General features: G+C 41.1%; 1 protein-coding gene and 1 long non-coding RNA gene across 2 annotated transcripts in view; one reads left to right on the forward strand and one right to left on the reverse strand.

The window, feature by feature from the left end:
• The first annotated feature begins 3,336 nt into the window (after positions 1–3,336).
• Positions 3,337–16,067, forward strand: part of LOC138983729 (methanethiol oxidase-like) — a 29,717-nt gene continuing 16,986 nt past the window's right edge. The window contains exons 1-4 of the mRNA XM_070357040.1: positions 3,337–3,494; positions 9,547–9,722; positions 10,257–10,442; positions 11,176–11,299. Coding sequence (XP_070213141.1) covers positions 3,488–3,494; positions 9,547–9,722; positions 10,257–10,442; positions 11,176–11,299 — 493 coding nt within the window. The 5' untranslated portion in view covers positions 3,337–3,487. The remainder of the gene's footprint in view (positions 3,495–9,546; positions 9,723–10,256; positions 10,443–11,175; positions 11,300–16,067) is intronic.
• Positions 13,187–16,015, reverse strand: LOC138983732 (uncharacterized). The gene is made up of 2 exons (XR_011461239.1): positions 14,081–16,015; positions 13,187–13,796 (listed from the first exon to the last, which is right to left on the reverse strand). It is a non-coding gene; the product is annotated as an uncharacterized lncRNA (long non-coding RNA).

Here is a 16,067-nt window from a genome sequence, read left to right on the forward strand (position 1 = left end):
TAAAGGTACCCTCCCTCGCATACATGTAAACAGTTCAGCTCAGCATCTCAGATCTGGTCAGGCTTTTACTTGGGATAAGAACATCTCCCATCCCTCCACTTCATTCCACAAACAGATAGACTGCCAAAGTTCCAACATTCACAATCAAAAAGCAAGAACGGTAGGTTTGTTTGTTTGTTTGTTTGTTTGTTTGTTTGTTTGCAGAAGCGGCGAGTCATATGGTCTCGGCTCGGGAGCTGTCTGTGGAGGCTGCGTGCTATAATTAGCTGACCCGCTGCGCGAGCAGTCACTGCAGAGTTTTGAGATAACTTTGCAACACGTTTTATTTTATGCTCCTCAAGAATACAACTTTGGGCAACGTCCCACGTAAAACTACACGCAACAAGGATTCAGTAGGTACCAAACATGCCTTGGTCAGAAGTAGAATGTAAATGAATCTTTATAAAGAAGTAGGCTACTTCAAACGACAGCCATAGCCACGGTTGGGTTCTCAAACCGATGCGACTCTCCGTCATATCATACACGTAATCAATCACATAGATGACTAATAAACATGTAAACTACATGTATACGTCTATGGTCGGACATAAGAAAGGAGAGCTTCCCCCGGGCCTGTGCATGTGTTGTTCGTTGTGCGTGTGCAAACTGATGTACACAACAAACTGACCACAAAACTGAGACAGGCTCTTTCGCTTCAGTCTTGCAGAATTTAAAGACGAATACAGGTAGAGCGTGCATTATACTAACTGTTTGGTAAAAGTATCAAACGTTTCTTTTTATAAATAAGTGGCAGGCTTACAGGAATTACTTTGCTTTCAACTTTTGACTCGAACAGCAGACGATGAATACCTGCGCATGCGTACACAATCAAAGCGGATGTAGAAGACGCGACCTATGCTGGCATATTGTTGGTGTCCATTCACATTCTCATCTTGATGATTTTTCACTGTATACCAGTTTGGTTCTTCATCTACATGTTGCATTATGATGTTTTTTTCATATTAAAATGTATAGTTGTCATGTCATGTTTTGCACTATTTTTCACTTATTAAATGCAATTGTTGTTATTATCAATAGATATATAACACATTGTGTTCACTTCATATTGAACTTTTCAAGACATTGTGTGACATTTCACTTTCTCTGGTGCAAGTGGTTAAGCCAAGGTGGTTACCCAAACAATTTGTCATTAATTATATGACTGAACAATCAATCTTTTGTTAAATATATTTTTGTTAGTCCTCGACAGCAATTACTTCGTTTACTATTTTAACCATTGATCTCAATACAATGGTGTGCACGGGTGCTACATTATTTGTGAAGAAGTTTTTTCTTGTACATTTAATGCGTACATTTTTTCCACAATACTGTTTGTCCTTTATGACTTTGTTGTAAGAGACATTTCGAAATAACATTATTTTCACATTTATTCCTGTTTTGTGGTTTTTTTTTCTTCTTTCCCATCATTCCTTTGCTCTTAAAATAATACATAACAACTACCAAAATTTTCAACAAAAACAGATTGCAACAACATTCCTATTTTAAGCTCAGCCACACGCCGACATGGAAGTTCAATGGTACTTTCAAACTTTTTCTTCTCTTCGTCGTATTTGATTTCTTTCTATTTCATAAGTCGAGTGCATATGATTTCGGCTCGTGTTCATCGTGAGATGGACTTAGTTTCTTGTCGTATGCTATTTTTGGCTTACCTCAAACTCTTAGGACACTCAGGCCTTACGACGTTACTTACAAATTCAAAACGGGTATGTTGCTAACGTTAAAAAAAAACAAGAATCAAAATTCAGGAAAATGTATATAATTCAACGTCCAAATAACTATCCTTTTTCATTAGATATGTTTGTTAATTGTCCCTGTTCTCAATGCCCCTAAAGAAAGTTAAAGAGTATAAAGCCCTTTAAAGCCTATAACGCAAGCAAAATTCCATCACATGAAAATAGCAAAGAAAAGAGAAGTTTGGATTTGTGCGTCACTGTTCTATGGTAGGCCCAGGTAAGTCACAGCGTGTTCGTCTTGGCCTGTGAGAAACTAGTAGGGAGATTCAAAGGACAGCACGTTTCGTTTTGCAGCTCGTTTCGTTTGGTGAATGAGTCACCCCGCGAAACGGAACGTGAAACGAGACGGCATAGGCCGCAGACAAGATTTAGATGTATTCACGTTTCGTTTCGGAATGAAGGAAGGGCGATAAATCTTCAAGTGAAATTATCACGTCTGTCCTCGATCAGAATGAAAAAAAAAACCCTAGGAGGTGGTCCAGAATCGGGCATACTTTGATTATTTTCAGTCCAAATAAATCACACAGACTTTGTTTATACAAAATCACATACGAAGCCAGAATAAAAATTCGATGCGATGACCTACTTCTGCTTCGCCATTTGCTTTCTTCACCATGAAGTTGGATAAATGTACCAGGATCAGCACCCTTCAAAATATTTCAGTTCACAACAGTTGTCTACCTCCAATGAACACATTCTCAGCGCTGAAAGACTGTGAAAGGGTTGATGAATCTAGCAATGCATAAAATGGCCAACAAATAAAACTGTTAGTGTGCAAAAATACTCACAAAAGTTGACGAAATATTGTTCGTTTTTGGGGGGTGGAAAACGTGACTGCGTTTTGACGTTCCACGTTCCGTTTCAGTTGACCTTCACCTTTCCAGCGAGAGACCCCCGAAATGATGACGTTTACCACAACTTCAAAACGAAACGTCCCGACGTTTCGTTTATTAAATCTCCCTACTGTAAGGTCACACACTGGGCTTCTCGCAGTCCACAGCTGACTCTTTGTGCTTTAAATCCTCACAGGTACTCAAGAACCTATTGGGGACAAGGGAGGGGGATGGGGGTGATTCGCTATTCTACGGTCAATTCAGACTTACAGTCCTCCAGGCTAGTATATAGGGCCTACTAAGCTTTGGGAATACAGGAGCTAGTCTACCTACCAGGCCTTCTCGTTTATACGTGCCCACACTCACAAGTACTCAAAAAACTATTGGGGGCAAGGGAGGGGTGGGATGCGGGGGGGGGGGGGGGTGGGGTGTGGCTAGGGGTGGGAGGTGATTCGCTATTCTACGGTTTATTCACACTTACAGTCCCACAGGCTAGTACATGCTATTCTACGGTTAATTCACACTTACAGTCCCACAGGCTAGTACATGCTATTCTACGGTTAATTCACACTTACAGTCCCACAGCCCAGTACATGCTATTCTACCGACAATGTCTTCCCGTGCTTACCATCTCGCGACAGCACGCGAACTTTTTGACCAATCACCTGCCTGCATGCAAATGAGTTGACTGTTAGATATAGACGACTTATTGCACACATTTGTCAGACTGATTCCCTGCGTCGCTGGGTTTGCAGCAAACTGCTTCATTTCAGCCTCTGACGCTGCCTTGCTCCTCCTTGTCTCTCTGTCCAGGTGCCATCTTTGAAGTTTTGAGTGTCTGAGCGCACCATAGTCCTCACGATGCCAGGTAAGTTGTCTCCTTTATTCGGTTGATATTTGAGACCAGAAATTGACGTTTTCATGTCCGTGTCACAAATGATATTACCAATATATCTTTTTTCACTGATATTCCCAACACTTGGTTAAAAGTGCTTGTCAGATGGAATGGACAAGAAAAAAGGTGTGACTTGATGTGTATTTAAAGACTCAAGAATCAAAATGTTACTGTCCTTATAAAAATAAAACCCACCAAGGCCAGTAGTTTCTGTGCAAGAAAAATCATCCTCCACTTCCATGTTTTTGAGGAGTTTTATCCCACGCGACACAACTTTCACTGAACAACTATTTTTGCATCTATATAGGTATCACCCTGATGGTATGTTCTGTGTTTGCAGAAGATAACTGACAAGGAATGAAGTCAGATTATATTTCTCATTCATTTTCGTCTGCGGGATGCTACCAAGACCTTGATTGTCACTGTCTCTTTTGTTTTCCATGATTTTTATCCCCAAAAATTTGAAACAAAATGAAAACACAACAGAAACCAGTTTGGGTAAATTTGGTACAACATTTGGTCTGTAGTTTGTTTGCTGATGGTACGCAGGTATCGTCGTGAATCTAATTAATGAGATACAACATCGACTAAGAAAACCAAGACGTCTCTTCTTGCCACCGCCAGGCCGTGCATATTTTGGTATTGTATGTTTTTTTTTAAACATCCCTGATGATTGATTAGTTGAAATATTGTCTTTGTAAGCTAAGCAGTAGATGCGCGTTTTAGTGTATATCTTTTCCTTTGTGCTCAGGAAACTGTACAAGGTTTTTCTGTGAGCTTTTTACTTCTTTCTGAAGTGTTGTGCATTATTTCCATCACTCCACATTTTCATTCACCGTCGACCATCAGAACGTAACGCAGCATACAGTAATGCTTTCTATACTTAATCGCACACGATGTTCGAAATCCTCAGACTATTTTTCGCGTGTCATATGCATACCTCTTGGCAAGAAAAGCCAGGGATATCCAGCCCTTCTGTCCAAAATGTAATAGGAAGGAGGGAGGGTGTGTGACTGATACGGTGAAGTAAATAATCAGCCCACTCTAAGTTCAAATCAAACCAAATCAAATCAAATCAAATCAAATCAATCAAATAGATATGTGTCTATTCATACTCATTGCTTACGAAGAAAAGGTAAAAAGTCATTTTTGCACTCCATACCTCCTGAGCACACAAAACCTGCACATGTGCATACCTCCTGGATAGGATCTTATTAACTTTAACAATACCTCTTCAATCAGCTATCCTTACGTGAATGTTGGCACCAACAGTAAAATAGCTCCGATTAGACGTAATACAGATCACTGGTTGAATCGTTTTTTTAAAGCGCCGACTGGCACCTGCAAGGTCTATATTCAAGAAATGTGACACTTTGAAAACACGCATAAAGTTCCATAAATCCAAAAACAAAGAGACTGCCAACGTTCCAAAATTCAGAATTAAAAAAAACAACAAGAACATTGTTGACATCATTGCCTTGCTTGTGTCTGCAAGCGGCTGAACATTTTCTCAGATTAGTTTTTTCTGTATAATTAGTGTTTGTTTGTCTGTGCACTGAAAAGACCGCTGGGTCGAAAAATCTGTGAACGTACCGGTTTGTTTTGTCAATAATTAAACGTTCTAACAACATACCTTTCTTGCATAAAGTGGCATAGTTACCAATTGTGTATTGATACCTGAGTTCACAAAAGTCTAATTAAAATTGCCCGGGATATTTTGTGAAAGAATCTGTCGTAACCAATTGATCGACGGGGTAACTGATTGATTGATTAATTGATTGACTGATTGATTGGCCGATCGATCAATGTTTGACCAAAAGACTGAATAAATCTTTGATTGACTGATTGGTTGACTGACTGACTCACTGATTGACTGATTGGTTGACTGACTGACTCACTGATTGACTTATTGGTTGACTGATTGACTCACTGATTGACTGATTGGTTGACTGACTGACTCACTGACTGATTGGTTGACTGACTGACTCACTGATTGACTGATTGGTTGACTGACTGACTCACTGATTGACTTATTGGTTGACTGATTGACTCACTGATTGACTGATTGGTTGACTGACTGACTCACTGATTGACTGATGAAATGATTTATCCATCCATTTCGAAACAAAAATCGTTCACAGTTTTCATCTTAAACTAAATTAGATTGTAGTTGTAGACTCAGTATGAATCATCATTTAGAATGCTTCCTTTATTATTGTCTTTGCTTTGTGTTATTTTCCGTTCAAAATGCCCTTAGAGTTTGCGTACATAGATCATCATTTGCTTCAAGTGTTTTAAATGATTTACAAGCGAATTGTGTCATGTAAAATGGGATTTGTTTCGCGACAAGTTTCTACAAAGGTAACATTTACACATTCCACTAATATAGAAAAACGGTCTCATGTACTGAAATTATGATTTTGTTCAAATTTTCAGAAAGACGACGTCTTGTTTCTTTGGAAAACTAGGAAATCCAGATTCTTGACTTCAGTCAATTTCGAAGCATACATTTCTGAAACAACTGCAAAAAAATGACTTGGAAGCATACATTTAGCGATTACCTTCGTGAAACAAATAGCAGAGACGTTTAAACCATAAACAAATATCATCAATTTAAAGAGATTATTATTACGCGTTAATTCTCGCGGGAATAAAATATAATGCAGTCGCACACAAAATCTGGTTTAAAATGATAATAATGTTGATTTGTTTAAAATAATGTTAAATAGTCCATGATGGGTATAACGCGTGGTGTCTGGTTTTCTCCTGCGCTTGTTACTCTGCAGGAGGTCTGCCCGCTAGCTTCAGCCAACACGTTCCGAATTCTGAAATGTTAAATAGTATTAGCTAGTATTGGAAGCGACATTTTTCTGTCTCTGTCTCTGTTTCTCTTTCTTTTTCTCATATATTTTAATATTTTTCTTTGGCTAAATTAAGATTCAATTTTTTTAAATCTTATTTATTGTATTATTATTCCAGCTATGTATTTATTTACTTATTCAGCCATAAATAAAAAAAATATTCTACCTAAATAAAAAGCAAATAAGCCTACAAAACCGCTCCAGTCCAACCATATTCCGCGTACACAATCTCTACTTCCATCCCCATTTTGAAATATCGCAACCACAGACTTCCAGATATATAACACGATCATATGTGTTCTGTTTGCATGTTTGTCCAGTGTCTTGTCCCCCCCATAAAGAGGACGTTAAAACTAATTATCATCATCATCTTTTTCTCTCCCCCCTCCTCTCTCTCTCTGTGCTCCTTAGCCCCCCCCCCCCCCCCCACCTTTCCCTCCTCATGTGCCCCTCCCCCCCCCTTACCCACATCCTCTGCGAAACCTGTGTATTCAGACCACGATCACCTTCACGAACAACGTACCTGTCATTCAGTTCTTATTTGAAGATACTGCGTTGATCCGGTGCAGTCCCTTTGAAACGGGAACAAAAGAACAGTATGCAACTCCAGAGACATATTCCCACGTCAATGATTTCAAGTGCCCAAGGCAAAAGAGGAAGAGAGGCCGAGTCAACTTTACAGATAATGCAACCATGGACAGTCGTTCCGTTTTGGTAGATGCGCTTGGGGACTTGTTGATTTTCACGTCTAGTCATAACACTGTCTCGGTCCGTATCGGTTCAAAAGGCATTTCAAGCGTTTCGATTTGGTTACCTGACAATCCCGAGAGAGAGAGAGAGAGAGAGAGAGAGAGAGAGAGAGAGAGAGAGAGAGAGAGAGAGAGAGAGAGAGAGAGAGAGACTCAGAGAGAGTGGATCGAAAGGGTAGTTATTTTGAAAAGCTGTGGCCGACTTTTTGTGACATCGACAAACCGCTCAAGACTCTGACCGCTGGTTTGTTGTCTTTTGTCCCGGCTTGTCCGCTGTGAATGCATCAAAAGAAAAAGCGGGTTAAGTGAAAATTGACCTGGGATTTTGCGTCACCGTTAATTTATATTGACTTGATAAATAGCTTTCGGGCACAGAAGTGTCGAACATGTTGATATGCTCTCGGAATGTACTGTTGGTTTTGTATTGACTTTGAAAATAGGCTTTACAAGGCACACGACGTGGAAAACATGTTAAAACAGTGTCTGCCGTGCTTCGAGTCAGTTGAGAGTAATCAAAGTTATTTTGATTTCCCAGGAACGAAAGCAGAGCTCTTGTACTCATGAATGCAAAATAAAACAAGGTTTTTGCTCCACTGAAGTGCAGAAGAACCGTTCATTTTGAGCATCATCGAATGTGAGAAAAAATCTTGACTGCAAAAATGAGGACGTAAAGATGGAGAAAAGACAACAAATGACACGTGAATGAAAGCATGTGTGCGAACGAGCACGTAAGCTTGTACACACATGCACACGTATACGCGGATGTGCGAGCGCGCGCGCACACGCACACACACACACACACACACACACACACACACACACACACACACACACACACACACACACACACACACACACACGCAATATAACAGATGGAATGCCTGACGTTGATTCGCCATACATTAACCAGAATACAAAAATATCGTGTCTACTGTATGCAGATGATCTAGTACTTCTTTCAAAATCAAAAATAGGATTACAAAATAAGTTAGATTATCTAAATAACTATTGCCTACAGTGGGGTTTGAAAATTAACATAGAAAAAACAAAAATTATAGTATTTTGTCATATAAATCCAAAAATGCACACAATATTTAAATGTGGAACTGATGTAATCAAAGTAACAGATCAATATAAATATTTAGGGGTCATATTCAACAAGAATGGAAATTTTGATACAGCTCAAGATCATTTAAGTAAACAAGGAAATAAAGCAGCACATTCCCTCCGCAGAATTTTCAGCAATCAAAACGTGCAAATAGACACAATGATACATTTATTTGATTCACTTGTAAATCCGATATTAACATATGGCGCTGAAATCTGGTATCCGTTTACGTTTAATAATAAAATAAAACAAACAAATACTGATCATTTCTTTGGATCATGTTTATCTAGCAAAACTCCTCATGAATTTGTTCATATCAAATTTTGTCGATTCCTTCTTGGGGTTCATAGAAAAGCTATGTGGATACCTGTACTGGGGGAATTAGGAAGGTTTCCTTTAGGATTAAAAATGTTATCACAAACAATAGCATTCTGGGCGCATATTCTAGACTCCAAACAAGATTCGTATATACATCAATTATATGACTCAATGTTGCACCATCCGACAGAAACGCCATGGCTACAATTTGTTAGACAATATCTTTGTAACTTAGGTTTTAGTCACGTTTGGCATAACCAATCTACATTAAATGTACACAAATTAAAGTTTGCCATTGACAAAAAACAACAAGAGGAATATATAAGATACTGGACAAAAGAAAAATCAGATACATATTCCAGACTTAAGTTTTATTCTGTGATCAGTAAATCTTACGAAATGCAGTCATACTTAATACAAATTAAGAATAATAAACACAGAAAGATGTTAAGCAGATTAAGGACTAGCACACATTGTCTAAAAATTGAAAGTGGAAGACATCAGAATATCCCTAAAGAAAATCGTCTTTGTATTGAATGCAATGTCATAGAAGATGAAATACATTTTCTAGATAAATGCAATAAATATGTTAAATTAAGGGATGAATTTAAAGAAGATGCTTCACATATCAATATGAAATATGCTAACAAAAATCCAAGTAACTTATTTTTAGAAGACGAAGTTCAAGTTCGTCTTGGCAAATTTGTTACGGATTGTTTTAGCATTGTATAATGCATTATTATTATTTGTTGTTTGTTGTGTCAATAACTTTACTGGTTCATGACAATAAACATTATTCTATTCTATTCTATTCTATTCACGCACGCACACACACACACTCGCACCCCCCCCCCCCACTCACCCTACAACAACCACAGACCCACCCCCCCTCTCCACACACACACACGCACACAAATCAACTCTACACAATAAACCGCCAGACAATTTTTGTCTTCAAGTTTGAATTGCACGTGCAATGCGGTGTGCAGGTGACGTGGGAGTCCACAAGGGGCCAGGCTACGCCAGCCCCCAGGAAGCCATCAAGAAGGCGCCCAGGGAGCAGCTCATGTACTGCATGTGCATCGTGCCGCCGTCCGAGCGTCATCGTCGCCATGACTATGTGTCCGTCGTCGACCTTGACCCTAAATCACCAACCTTCTGCCAGGTCAGTGTTCTGAAAGGTCACGCTGATGAAGGTCACGTGACCTTGACCCCAATTCATCCACTCACTGCCAGGTCAGTATTCTGAAAGCTCACGCTGATGGTCATGTGAGGAGTGGTGGGTGGGGATGGTCACTAAATGAATTGTATCAATTAATTGTTGAATAAAACATTGTTGAACCCAGGTAGCGACCTGAAATATCCCATCGATGGGATGATATAGTTATAAAAATGAGCATGAAAATGAGGACTTAATGAGATGCGACGTCGATTGGTACAAACCAAGACGACCCTATTGACCCTCCGATATAAAGAGAAACCTTTGGCGTTAAAAGCGAAGTTTGAGAAGACGTCATGAATGTGAATATTGGCGTCACGTAAAAGTTCTGTCACATCCCGATGAAATGACAAAACTGTCAAAATTAAAGTGTGTCTCGGTGACGTAGTCATATTAGCAGAGGTAGGATACTCGTAAGGTCACCGCCAGGCTGTGCATGTATCGGTATTGTATATCATTAATAACTGGTTGGTGCTGTAGGTGCTGTCCCGCTGGCACGCGCCTTACAAGGGCGACGAGCTGCACCACTTTGGCTGGAACGTGTGCTCCAGTTGCCATGGAGACTGCAAGAAGGTCAGGAACCGCATCATCATGCCTTGCTTCAACAGCGACCGCATCTACGTCCTGGACGTTGGCACTAACCCCAAGCACCCCGAGCTCTTCAGGGTAAGGAGTACTGAGAGAGGGAGAGAGTGAATTGAATTGAATTGAACTTTATTTCACAAGGATTAAGATTTAAGGCGAGGCCTTTTCTTACAATCTGTCCTTGGGACGCACAGATACACAATAAAAAATTTTTTTTTTTTTTACTTAAAAACATATGATGATGATGATAATGATACACATATATAGTTATTAACAAAATCATATGCATAATATAAAGGATATTATGCGTTCAAGCAAGTAACCATGGAACATAAAGGGAGAGAGAGGGGGAGGGGGATGAGAGAGGGGGGAGGGAGAGGGGGGAGGGAGAGGGAGGGGGATGAGAGAGGGAGAGGGAGAGAGAGAGAGGGGGGGGAGAGAGAGGGGGAGGGGGAGGGAGATGAGATGAGATGAGAGATGGAGAGAGGTGGCAGAGGGAGGAAAGAGTGGAGGAGGGGAGAGGGGAGGAAGAGGGAGAGAGAGGTAAGGTAGGCATATTAGGAGCCCTTCCCCTAGATAGATTAGCTCAGTTACAAAATATAGATTTGGGTGAGAGAGAAAGTGATGGGCAGATAAGGAACATTTTTCTTCTTCATTACATTTTACATTTTAGTATTGTGACCGTTTTCCTTTCAAATCAATCTCTCGTGCAAGAGGAGGAGTTCATGGTGAGAGAGAGAGAGAGATCGAGGATTCTGGGTAACACGAACACACACAACGTTTCTGACGTCATGATGATGATGACGTCACACAGGTGGTGGAGCCAGCAGAGGTGCACAAGAAGACGGGTCTGGGGGCGCCCCACACCTCGCACTGTCTGGGCAGCGGCCAGGTGATGATCAGCTGTGCGGCAGATGCCAGCGGCAATGGTGGAAAATGTGAGTGATATATTTTATATTTAGCGACAAGGGAGTGATGAGAAATGTGAGAGACAGTTTAGCGACAAATGAGTGAACACAATTTTAGTGATTCTGGCAACTTGCTCGATTTTCCATCATTTTTAAATAACAGCAAATCCGAGTGCTTTTTTCTTAGCATATAAGCACGTCATGTCCCAAATAGACGCTAATTCTGGGGACAGAAATATTACGTCAGCATGGCAGGGTGCTTTTTACATTTAGTCAAGTTTTGACTAAATGTTTTAACATAGAGGGGGGAATCGAGACGAGGGTCGTGGTGTATGTGTGTGTGTGTGTGTGTGTGTGTGTGTGTGTGTGTCTGTCTGTGTGTGTGTAGAGCGATTCAGACTAAACTACTGGGCCGATCTTTATGAAATTTGACATGAGAGTTCCTGCGTTTTTTTCTTTTTTTCGATAAATATCTTTGATGACGTCATATCCGGCTTTTTGTAAAAGTTGAGGCGGCACTGTCACACCCTCATTTTTCAATTAAATTTATTGAAATTTTGGCAAAGCAATCTTCGACGAAGGCCGGGGTTTGGTATTGCATTTCAGCTTGGTGGCTTAAAAACTAATGAGTGAGTTTGGTCATTAAAAATCCGAAACTTGTAATTAAAATTATTTTTTTTATTAAACGATCCAAAAACAATTTCATCTTATTCTTCGTCATTTTCTGATTCCAAAAACATATACATATGTTATATTTGGATTAAAAACAAGCTCTGAAAATTAAAAATATAAAAATTATGATCAAAATTAAATTTCCGAAATCGTTTTAAAAACTATTTCATCTTATTTCTTGTCGGTTCCTGATTCCAAAAACATATAGATATGATATGTTTGGATTAAAAACACGCTCAGAAAGTTAAAACGAAGAGAGGTACAGTAAAGCGTGCTATGAAGCACAGCGCAACCGCTACCGCGCCAAACAGGCTCGTCACTTTCACTGCCTTTTGCACTAGCGGCGGACTACGTTCAGTTTCATTCTGTGAGTTCCACAGCTTGACTAAATGTAGTAATTTCGCCTTATGCCTCGGTCTCACATCTACGAATGTCACCCGACTTTAGGTAGTCGGCTGGAAGTCGGAAGAGGTCGGAGAGTTCGTGAGAATTAGCAATTTTGTTTTTGAAAAGTCGGATAGTTCGGAAGGCCCTTCAGACTGTTTTGAAATTTTCAAAACAGTCGGAAGAGCCTCCCGACTCAGACGAATAGAAATTTGTCGGGTGGTTGTCGTAAGCGTGTCGGTTTAGTCGTAAGGCGATTCTGATTAGTCGTAACGGTAGTCGGAAGACTCGTAAGGGTGGTCGGATTTGTCGGTAGCATAGTTTCGTTCGGATTAGTCGTAAGGGCAGTCTGATTTGTCGTTAGGACAGTCGTTAGCTAGTCGGTTTAGTCGTTACACTGGTCGTGAGAGTCGGCTATTGTTCGGAAGTTTTTCAGCCGGGCCTGTCGTAACTGCAGTCGGAATTGTCGTTACTGCAGTCGGAAGTGTCTGGACACATGTCGGATTTGTCGGCCCTAAAGTCGGGTGGTTGTCGTCTGCTTGTCGGCTACATGGTCGGATCAGTCGTAAGGACAGGTCGGGAGTGAAATTTGGAGCCGAATTTGCACCCGACACTTCCGAAAAATCGTATATGTGAGACCGAGGCATTACGCGACTTGTTTTCGTTTATGTGTGTCTGTGTCGGTGTGTGTGTGTGTGTGTGTGTGTGTGTGTTACGGCTGGAATTTATGTGTGTATGTCTGTATGTATGTATATCTACTCCTATCAGAAATTGTGCGTGCTACTCTCTGTTTACTATCTAGCCTTCACACACACACACACACACATTCCAACCAGGCACAAAAACACGAACACAGTTACGGCCCTTTGCCTCTGTACCTCTATTAGAATGTTCAATAACACAACATAAACATATTATTCTTCATCCATTCTACAGATCACTCCCGCTCAACATGGAAGTTCTATTTCTGTTAACACACAGAGTCTAACTGCACAAAATTACATACATGTTACTTTGTCATGCAGTCTACAATTCACGTGCACACACGTATAACACTTTAAGCTTTGTTCCGTGAGAGCCCGTCTGTCTCACTACACACGAAGTCATTGTCTCAAGCAATACTTCTGTCAATATTCACTTCTGTTACACACAGATGATAAAAACCCACGACGCTCGACGTCTCGTGGTTGTTCACTTGGGAAACGTATCTCCGTACAGCTATCATGCTGGTTAATTTCTCCCAGTCGTACTCACATATTCAGTGGCACGCACTGCTCCACCCCACCCACACAAACTGTCTTCGTGTGGTGGAATGGGGACGGGGTTCCCGTTTTACAGCGCTTCACGCTGTCTTCCCTCCTGCGTTCCCACAGCTCACGGCTGGAGCGTGAGGGTAGAACCTCCCGTCTCGTTCCCCTTCCGCGACCCCTCTCGGCCCGGGATACTTCCGCGACCCACTCGGCCCGGGATGCTAAAATACACAAGTTTAAACTACCATAAGTCTCCATACTTGAATAAACTTTTCTGACATTCTTTATCACTACCGTCAACTAACTTATGCGGTTACAGTATATACACCCGCTAACTCATAAGCGACTTCCTTTCCGAAAAACATGTAAACATTCCCTTTTCAACAATGGCTGACATCAACTCACGCTTTTCAGCCAATTCACACATGACTCTCCCGGTCATTTCTCAAGTCAATATTTCCGAGCAAAATAATATCTCCGAGCAAAATATCAATTCAATAAATACCTGTAAACACAGCAGTTGAATCCAACGATTCAATACCGCGGCACGAGTCTAACCGACCTCCCAGCGCCCGGTGAGAAACTTTACCCAGTAAGAGACCCGTCTTCTCTTGTCAATGGTCTGCAAAGCTCTGCTTGTCCCACGGTCTATACAACGCCACCTCAGTCAATACTCTTCTCTGATTGGCCCATCTCACACTGACAATACCGCATTGCGTCAACGACATTTCACCGTGCGGTGTCTACTCAAAGTTCGTGGCCCATGAAATTTTGTACACCTGAGTCACCTAACTCCAATATACATCTATGTGCAAATCCGTTTGTCACATTACCCCCTCCTCCCAGAAAAAAAATGACCGACCGAGGTTATTTTTTCTTTAGGATAACAGGTAAAAGAGGGTAACTACTTCACTGGCATACAATTTCAATATCGCATTCCACTACGGATCAAACTGTCGTAGCTGACATAAGAAACAAACTTTCCGATCCACTGATCCCATCAGTGTAACAACACTACTTTATGTCTGATAAAGTACTTCTTCCTTCTCTAGGAAGATTCCACTGAGTTTCTCTTAACTCACAATTTTCAGTCATGTTGCTTTCTAGCCCAAACATGAAAAGTCTTTCTTTAACACCATCAGGTTTTCTTATGAGTCCAGGACTCTTCCAACATAGTACTACGACTCATGTTCCTGATGCTAAACCAGCAAGTAGTCAAAATCATGCAAACCATTTCCTTGACCTCTTTCTGCGAGTGCCATCATGGCTTACAGCAGCAGTAGTCTCAATCAACCTGGACTTTAATCTGTTCATATCTGCTTGCAACTGACTGAGTTGTTTTGCCAAGTCCTCATTCGAACACGCAACCTTCTGATCTGGAGTCAGAACCAAAGGTCTATCAGGAGGGTTTCTTCTCTTTGCCTGCGAACGATTAGCCATAGCCGTAACCCCCTCAACATCAGGAAAACAATCTGCACTCCCTGAAATCCCCGGAATGTTGCCTATGATCAAATCAGCCACAGGATCATTCAGGACACAACAAACCATTTCACCCGAAATGTAAGGTGTCTCTACTATAACTTTCGCCTGAGGATAAGTAATGACCTCCCCACCAAATGTCTTACAAGTGACGTTACCACTGACAAACTGGTCCTTTGACACCAATCCTCTACGCACTCCAGACATCGTTGAACCCGTGTCTCGAAGGACTGTACATTCACTCTCGTTGACACTACCATGTTCCAACTTCAAACTTTGCACAACTTTCTTAACTGGAGGAACGACTGGAGGAACGACCTCCCGAACAACTGCATTTCCTGACTTCCTCTCTTCTAGAAATTTAGCCATCGGACACGATTTCAACTTATGGCCGCCCAAACCACAAGCCCAGCAAGGATTTACAGGATTTATCCGTATTGGACACTCTTGACGCCAATGACCTTTTTCAGAACACAGAAAACAAGTGTCGTCCTCTCGGGGTGAACGAACTCTCTTACCATGTGCACGTCTGCGTCTACTTCTACGTGATTTATATGCACCCTCATGTGGATATGTTTGCGCGTCAGAAGTCCCATAACTCCGGTTATCACTATGCTTAGCAAAACCAGAACCAACTCGCGGTAACTCCTGATCACCTCCGTGATTATCACCATGTGCAAAAGCAGCGCCAACATAATCTTCCTGAACACAGGAACCAGCTGAGAAAATAGTAGACCCTGACTTCCGTGATAAACGGTAATTCTCGGCAGCTGTGACCATATCATCAAGTTTAACAAGACCTCTCTCTCGAATGAAAGTTGCTACGTCGGCTGATACACTTTCAAGGAATTGTTCTGCCAGAATCAAGTCTGTTAAACCATCAACATCTGTGGTTATCCCAGATAGCGCCACCCAACGATCAAACAATCGTCGCAACTCAATTCCAAAAGTTTGGAACGGTTCATTTTCGCATGGTTTACTATATCTGAGTTTTTGTCTAACATTTTCAGATG

Source organism: Littorina saxatilis, linkage group LG13 (genome assembly GCF_037325665.1).
Source record: "Littorina saxatilis isolate snail1 linkage group LG13, US_GU_Lsax_2.0, whole genome shotgun sequence".
NCBI lineage: Eukaryota > Metazoa > Mollusca > Gastropoda > Littorinimorpha > Littorinidae > Littorina > Littorina saxatilis.